The following is a 9,031-nucleotide window of genomic DNA, read 5'->3' on the forward strand; positions in this document are numbered from 1 at the left end:
GGCTACAATTAGTGACCAGAGGTGTAAAAATAAAAGTGTATTATATCAGTTTATAAAATAATGGCGCATTAATGTCAAACCATCTGCACAATGCAGTGTTCTGCTGGGAAACCTTTGGTCCTGGCATGTCACACAAGCTGAACAAATTATACATCACGGGGTAAGATATATCTCTTATGATCTTCTGTTGTCCTGTGAAGGGTCAAGGGATCGCTGGAGCCTATCCCAGCAGTCACTGGGCGAGAGGTCTCCAGTCTATCACGGGGCTAACACAGAGAGACAGACAACCATTCACACTCACATGCACACCTGCGGCCAATTTAGAATCACCAATTAACCTAGTGAGCATGTCTTTGGACAGTGGGAGGAAACTGAACCTATGCAGACACAGGGAGAACATGCTAACTCCCCACAGAAAGGCCCCTGTCAGCCCATGGGAAAGGGAAATTCAAAAAGACTTAATGCCTGTCTTTATATGTCTTACTTGCAGAGGTTTGTATTCTTCCCAAATCAAATGCATGAAAGTGTCAATCTCTGCAAATTGTGAAAAAAAAGACACCAACTTCCTCTATTGTGTCATTAACAGATCCAAATATATGGGTGAAACAATGTTTGATGAATTTTAATGAGTTATAAAACAGAAAAACAGCATCCTCTTAGTAGTTAGAATAATATCATACTAGTAATAATAAACACTTTACCACTATATTTGGTGGAGCAAGGGCACAGACAATACCTTTCACAAGTGTTTTTTTTTTTTTTTTTTTTGCCTTTTTGTTTTGTTATTTCAAATTTTTATGAAGTCTTTCAAGTCTTTATGAAGCAAAAAGATAGATTGCGGAGGGTATATGCTTAGTAAAAAATGATTACTTTGTGCTTGTTAGTTGTAATTTAGTTGATTGCTCATATATAAATAGAAAAATATTGTAAGGTTTACAAATTTATGAGGCACAGTGTATACTTAAACATAAAAAAATTGTAATTGCAAATCTCTTTTTAAAGAAAATGTTGTGTGTAGGATTGTTTAATATAATAGTTGTGCCCCAAAATAAAATGAAATTGTGTAACTTCATATCATATTTACAAAATTAAAAATACGGCTGTAACAAAAGATGCGTTCAGTGCTTTCGGAAATATGTCAGCACTGGCGACTTGTCTTTATTGAGATTGTGAATATCAAAGACTTATTTAATCAACTTACTTAATTCAATCTTAATAGACATTTCGCTAAAGTAGAATGAAGTCCATAAAACTGCTGCGTCTATTCTGACAAGGTGAAATTTTCCCTGGATGTCGTATTTGCAAGAGCGGTATTTGAAAATACGGGTTCGTGAAGAGCACCTGAAAGCAGCGAAATGCGGAAGGAAGGTTCTTCGGCGCCATATTTAATACATCAGATGCTAGCTGATATTAGCTGTTTACAACCCCAAACTTTTAACCTGAGACGCAAAGCAAAACCAAGCCCTCAAAACAAACGAAAATGAACGCAATAGATCATGTTCGGGATATGGCTGCCGCCGGTCTCCACTCTAATGTCCGGATATTGAGCAGTTTGTTGCTGACGATGAGTAATAATAATCCGTAAGTAACTGTCCGAACGGGGACCGTCTATTTCCTGAGAAGTGCGTTGCCTCACCAGTGTTGTGACAGTGATAGCCCTAAGCTAACTGATCAACAACAGCTAACATTAATCATTGTAACCGTAACGCTTTGTCTTACACATTGAGTCCAAAGAGCTGCGTTAGTCGTGCTTTAATATATAACATAAAGCGGTTCCTTTCCGAGAAATAGCCATTGTAGAAACCCGTGTAATAAACAGCGAGATTAGCGGTTAGCGGTTAGCGGCAAGTATTGTTCAGGATCATGTTCCACATATATTTATAATTTCTTTCAGTGTCCCTGTTCACAGTCTTGATAATCATAGTGTGGTTGATTATAGAAACAAAGGCCAGATAGTTAACACTTTGCCCTTTCATAGTTAGTTTAAGGTTTTTGTTGTTAGAAGGTTGTTAGAAGATGGATGCCTCTATTCCTTGGATTACAATTTACATTTTTGTCTTTGACATTTTCTTTGTTGTTGTTTTTATATTTTATGCCTCGTTAGTTTGGTTGGTTGTATGCCTTTTACAAATTAGATTTTCTAGGATTATAGCAACCTTATTGAATTGTCGCATTTGTTTCTGATGACTTTAATATTTTTTGTGTGCTTTGATTTTAGGGAGCTGTTCTCTCCAGCCCAGAAGTACCAGCTGTTGGTTTATCACGCTGATGCCATCTTCCACGATAAGGAATATCGAAATGCTGCCTGCAAGTACAGTATGGCCCTGCAGCAGAAGAAGGTGCTCAGCAAAACATCTAAAGTTCGTACTTCTGCTGGTGGAGCCACATCTAACATACAGGCACAGGTACGTTTTAGATTAAAACCAGATCCCCTACACAACAACAAAATGTTTGTATTGTCGTATACTATATTTTGCATATTGAAGGACACTGACATATTCCTTCACTGGCATCAACAGTGTATACAGTTAAAGTTTACATGAACTTAGGCTGAAGTCATTAAAACTAAACTAAAATTTCAACCACTCCACAGATTTCATCTTAACAAACTATAGTTTTGGGAAGTCGATTAGGGCATCTACTTTATGTATGATACAAATCATTTGTCCAAGTATTGTTTACTGATGGATTATTTCACTTATAATTCACTGTATGGCAATTCCAGTGGGTCAGACGTTTACATATACTCAAGTGTCCTTGAACATCATGTAAGATTTCCAGAAAATTATATCATGGCTTTAGAAGCATCTCATTGGCTAATTTGAGTCAACTGGAGTTGGACCTTTGGATGGGTTTTAGCCAAACTCTGTGCCTCTTGACTTAATGGCAAAATCAAAAGTAAGTCCAAATTGTGGACCTCCACGATTCTGGTTCATCCATGGGAACTTTTTCCAAATGCTTGAAAGTACCTTGTTCATCTGTACAAACAATACTACACAAGTATAAACAACATGGGACCACTCAGGAAGGAGATGCGCTCTGTCTCCGAGATATGCACAAATATATCTATGTCCACAATAAAACTACATCAGCAAAGAAGTCATTGCTCCAAAACCTCCCTAAAAAAAGTCACACTATGATTTGGAGGAGAGGGAGGCTTAGAAGTTGAAGAACACCCTCCCGACAGTGAAGCACGGGGGTGGTAGCATCAGTGGGCAAGGAAAACCTGAATCAGTTACTTCAATTCTTTCAGGAGGATTGGACTACAATTCCTGAAACTTGATTGATGAAAGTTACTTCAAACATATAAACACTACCAAATACTGACCTCTGACCCACTGGACTGTTATTCTGACATTTCACACTCTTAAAACATAATCATGAACCCAGTTTGAGGTGACTAAAGATGGTGAATGATTTCTTGGATTAAATGTCAGGAATTAAGGAAAATTAAGTTTTAACATATTTGGCTAAGGTTTATGTCAACTTCTGAAACAGTGCTTTTGTCCATCATTTGAAACTTGAAACATGGTTAAATGTCATCCATCATCCGTTCTTGATAAAAGGCTGCAGGATAGACTTGGTTTGTTGCTATGAATAGTGAACGGAGGATGTGCATTTACATGAAATATTGTTTTTCAGAGTTTGCCATCAGAAATTGAGGTAAAGTACAAGATAGCTGAATGCTACACCATTTTGAAGTTGGATAAAGATGCCATTGCGGTCCTTGATGGGATTCCATCCAGACAAAGGACTCCTAAGGTAGACTGCTACTCTCAGTAATCATCATTAAGTCTTCTTCATGTTTCTTGTGCTTTATTAAGTACAGACCAATCAGTGTTATGTTGACCCCCACATCAAGTTGGGGGTCATAGTAATAGAGTCGTAATTATTCCTAAAAATAAAGATGAGGTAGCTGGTTGTACTTTGATAGATGCTGCTTTTAGGCTGGGTTTTATTTATAGACAAATGACTAGAAATGGAGTGCAATATGAAGCAAAATGTTAACTTTAACTCAATCAGTTTTTACAGCATTGGTGTCCTACATTATAATGATTAAATGTTTGCTGTTATACTTTGTTGCCTCAGATCAACATGATGCTAGCTAACCTGTACAGGAAAGCTGGTCAGGAACGTTCTGCTGTGACGAGCTACAAAGAGGTGCTCAGACAGTGTCCCCTCGCCTTGGATGCAATAATTGGTAAGCATGGTGAAGAGACATCGCAAGCCCAACATTTATGTCAGCTATTATATTTTCACACACACATGCTTACTAAAGTTCTGCTTTGATTCAGAGGTTCATGTCGTCCAGTAACCTTGAAACGATACATCTGTTCCCCCAGGCCTTCTCTCTCTGTCAGTTAAAGGAGCTGAAGTGGCATCAATGACTATGGATGTGATCCAGAGCATCCCCAACCTCGACTGGCTCTCTGTGTGGATCAAAGCGTACGCCTTCATACATGCAGGGGACAACCAGAGAGCTATTAACACCATTTGGTGAGCAGAGTACTAAAGCTTTGCACAGAGTCCTTGAATGTTGCTGTTTTTCTTATTGTGACCGTCTGTTAACACCATGCTTTCAGCTCTCTGGAGAAGAAATCTCTCTTGCGGGACAATGTGGACCTTCTGGTGAGCCTGGCAGATGTCTATTTCAGGGCAGGTGACACCAAAAATGCCATTCTCAAATTTGAGCAAGCCCAGATGTTGGACCCATACCTCATCAAAGGTGAGTCCCAGGACCAGAGAAGGAAATTAACGTGGCATCTGCCACAAACAGATGTATTTGGTAGATGTTGGCAGATTTACATTCCTGACTTATTTGACAACCATATTCAGTTTTTCTCACCAGTAAAAGCAGCCCTGTTAGAGTTGCAGAGGCGAAGGGGCTTTTTGTTGTGTAGGTAATATAATTGTTGTGTGCACTTGCAGGAATGGATGTGTATGGCTACCTGATGGCCCGTGAGGGACACCTGGAGGATGTAGAAGTCCTGGGAGGACGGCTATTTAATATATCGGACCAGCATGCTGAACCCTGGGTGATCTCTGGGTAAGTCTCGGACAGATGTCCTTTCTTATAGACAGTGAGACATGAAACAGTGTTGTCTTCAGGTTTGATAATCCTTTGAATTTTTGTGTTTTGTTCAGTTGTCACAGCTTTTATAGCAAGCGTTACTCCAGGGCCCTTTACCTTGGTGCCAAGGCCATCCAGCTGAACAGCAACAGTGTGCAGGCTCTCCTCCTGAAGGGTGCAGCACTGAGAAATATGGGTAGAGTCCAGGAAGCCATCATCCATTTCAGAGAGGCCATGCGTTTGGCACCCTGCCGTCTCGACTGCTATGAAGGTGCGTTTGTTTAATAAAAATATTTCTCTTTGTCTCCATGTTTTCGTAGTTATTTTCTGCTCTGCTTACCTTAATTTTACCAATCATTCCAGGTCTGATCGACTGTTACTTGGCATCCAATGGGATTCGAGAGGCGATGGGGATGGCAAATAACATCTATAAGACCCTGGGGGCCAATGCACAGACTCTGACTATACTTGCTACAGTGTGCCTGGAGGATCCTGTTACTCAAGAGAAAGCCAAAACGCTGCTGGACAAAGCTCTGGCCCAGAGACCTGACTACACCAAGGCTGTGGTCAAAAAGGCTGAACTGCTCAGTGTGTACAACTAACTACATTACTAAGGCATTAAGAGATATGTATACTTTAATTACATGTTGAAACAAATAAACAAATGATCTTTCTATTTTGAAGGCCGGGAACAGAAATATGAAGAAGGGATTGCTCTGCTGCGCAACGCCTTGGCCAATCAAAGTGATTGTGTGCTGCACAGAATGCTGGGAGACTTCCTGGTGGCTGTCAACGATTACCAGGAAGCCATGGACCAGTACAGCATAGCATTAAGGTAAATACAGCTCCATCTTGGACAATGCCATAAAACAAAATATCCCCCCACTAATTTATATACAAGTGGTCTACACTGGTGTGGGCATTAATTCTTACACCGATCAGCCACAACATTAAAACCACTGACGGGTGAAGTGAATAACTTTGATAATCTCATTACAATTCAGTGTTCTGCTGGGAAACCTTTGGTCCTGACATTCATGTGGATGTTACTTAGACATGTGCTCCTTACCTAAACAACCAGGTCCTTGCTCGATTTTAAATAAACAAAGTTTCCTCATCTGGAGATTTATAAAGACTTTTCTTGATCACGTGTGCACTGTGCGACTGTATTAAGTCCAATAAACAGGACTGTCAGTGTCAGATCTGATGTACTTTGGCTCCAGAAGCTCCAACAGCCGGTGAAAACCTGTGTTCTCTGCTACAGAAATGGGCTCCTCATCTAACGCCATAAACTCTGTATTCCTCTCTGGAATATTTTTGTTCTTTCAGTGCAGCCTTTGCCTAGGTTTACTCAACGTATTCTGTTTCGTTGTAGGTGGCAAATAAAGTTGGTAGTATTGAATGATCATCTCATACTAACACCTCACCAAATATCAACAATTTCTGTCTGACTAACTTCATTTTCCAGAGTGAAGTTCTTCCACACAGCAGACATGTTTAGTCACATGAATTTGGTTCTTCTTTTGGGATTTTGGCAGTTTTGACGCTAGCCAACCGGCATTAAAACAGAAGAAGTGTGAAAATATACAGTCAACAAGAGTGAATACTCCTGAGGAAATAACCATATATAAAAATGTAAAACTGGTTTGGAAAATAAAAATAGTAAAGCCAATGTTAACCAGCGTTAAGATAATAACAAAACCAAGAGGTTAACGTCGGCAAATAGTACTTGACAAATAGTAGGAGACCTCTAATTGGTGTTGAGCAGACCGGTAGGCCAACCAGGTCTAAAGTAAATACTAAAGTACAAGATTGTGTTTTTCCTTTCTAAGCCTGGACCCCAACGACCAGAAGTCCTTAGAAGGAATGCAGAAGATGGAAAAGGAGGAGAGTCCGACAGACGCCACAGTCGAGCTGGATGGAGACGACATGGAAGGCAGCGGAGAGGATGGAGATCTTGAAGGCAGTGACAGTGAAGCTGCCCAGTGGGCTGATCAGGAACAGTGGTTTGGTATGCAGTGACCCCGAGTCACTTAGAGGGTGCTCGGTCTGTAACACCTTCTAACACACAGCATGTGGGAAGCCTTCAGTTGCGAGGGTCGTCAAACGGGACAAGACGGCTTCTGAAGGTCGTGCTGCTCCATACGTGAGGTTTACACCAAGTGACTAAAAGATGTCGCAGCTTTGAGGTGCAACTCAAACATTAATGGCTGCACCTGGGAAGAAGGAAGCTGTTTTATTAAAATGCTGCCATTTTTGACCTGATGCCTGTTTATTTTGACTTCAGGTTTATTTACTTGTATACACAGCAGCTCTCATAAACCACCAAAAGCTCATTCTGTAGTGGGAGATTTCAGGAAAAATAAAAGTGTGCTACACTTGTCTGCTTCCAGGCAGTGAAAACACAACTTAACATTAAACTGAGTATTTACAGTGAGCATTTAAAGTGAGCTTTGGGCTCTTTACTGAGGTGGATGCAAATAAATAAGCACTGAAGCAGTTGAACATCATCATCTGTGACATTATACTTGCTATGTTCTGTTTGGGCCTGCCTGCCTCACAGGTCGGCCTCAGTGTCCTCAGAGTGTTACAGTAAAGATCAGTACAAATGCTCCACATTTCTGCAGCTTCTTAAAATGTATCATCTTAATATGTGTCTTTATTTTGTGTTCGTTGCATCTGCCTTTCTGTGTATAAAAACAAATGTGTTACCATTTCAAGACAAATGTTTATAGTATTTTGTACATATTTTTCAAATGTAAATAAAAAATATTAACACTCTCTCTTGACATTTATTTTTCCAGTGGCAGATGTGAAACCGTTGAAATGAATGAAGTGAATGACACCAGGAATAAACTCTTCATGAATGACAGTTTTATTTACCTGAAACCAAAGGTTTATGTGATACATCGTACAATCATCATCTCTGAAAATACAGTACAGCAGTTTGGCAAAAAAATGCCAGTGGAGGGACTGCCTGCCGTTCTCATGGTAAAACATGCGTCGCTGCACGTCCGCCTTCCCGATATGGCAAAAATATCTGCTCCAAACATGTTGCACGTCTCAGTGCAAAGCAAAAAGAAGTCTGTTTGGTTTTTAAATATCGCATAAAAGTATTTCCTTAGGAAAGATGAACTGTGTTTTTGAGCTTATTTAACATTTGTATCTGACAATAACTAATCTATTTACCAATACTATACATTGTCTATTATAAGTCTGCTGAAACAGATGGCTGGCTGAACGGGCATGCACCATGGAGTAATGTACAACTGACTGGTACTTAGATCTTAGTCTAGAAAGATGGCATCATAGTATCATAATCTAAGGCTCTTCATGCAGAAGGATGGGAGGACTGACGAGGTGGGACCGGCTAGTTTCCACCACACATTCGTTCACGGCCTTTCTATATAAAAAAAAATTTATGAGCCCCTCTCACTGAATCACTTAACTGACATGCAGCTCCTGTAAGATGCTCTGCCCAAAACACACATGCACCACACACACAACAAAACCAAAGTTCCTGCAAAGGGGATTTAGAGTAGAGAGGCGGGCTTACTTGGCCTTCACTGCAAAGAAGAAGGAGAAGGAGAGGAAAAATCAGAATCGATGGACACAAGACGTCACGCCAGAGTAGAAGGATCTGAGCAGCGAATCATTTAAATTCAGAAAAACGGTGCAATAGAGGCCATGCTATGTGCAAGCAGATTATGGCAGAAGATGAATATATACACAGATCAGCCACAGCATTAAAACCACCAACCAGTAAAGTGAATAACATTGATGTAATGTTCCCCTGGGAAACTTGATATGTACAACAGGATTCATCCATTCCTCCATGGTCCAGTTCTGATGCTCACATGTCCACTGGAGTCGTTTTCACCAGTGGACAGAGGTCAGCATGGACAACCTGACTGTAATGCAGGTACACAGCGGCATCCAAAACACACAGTGATCCACAGT

General features: G+C 40.3%; 1 protein-coding gene across 1 annotated transcript; it reads left to right on the forward strand.

The window, feature by feature from the left end:
* The first annotated feature begins 1,383 nt into the window (after positions 1 to 1,383).
* Positions 1,384 to 7,331, forward strand: anapc7 (anaphase promoting complex subunit 7). Its single transcript, XM_084552396.1, has 11 exons — positions 1,384 to 1,581; positions 2,219 to 2,405; positions 3,643 to 3,762; positions 4,090 to 4,201; positions 4,344 to 4,497; positions 4,584 to 4,726; positions 4,930 to 5,047; positions 5,146 to 5,342; positions 5,435 to 5,659; positions 5,756 to 5,906; positions 6,904 to 7,331. The coding sequence occupies exons 1-11, from the start codon at positions 1,481 to 1,483 to the stop codon at positions 7,091 to 7,093; spliced, it is 1,698 nt and encodes a 565-aa protein (XP_084408522.1). The 5' UTR covers positions 1,384 to 1,480; the 3' UTR covers positions 7,094 to 7,331.
* Positions 7,332 to 9,031: the final 1,700 nt, after the last annotated feature.

Source organism: Chelon labrosus (assembly GCF_963514085.1).
Source record: "Chelon labrosus genome assembly, chromosome: 9".
Classification (NCBI taxonomy): domain Eukaryota; kingdom Metazoa; phylum Chordata; class Actinopteri; order Mugiliformes; family Mugilidae; genus Chelon; species Chelon labrosus.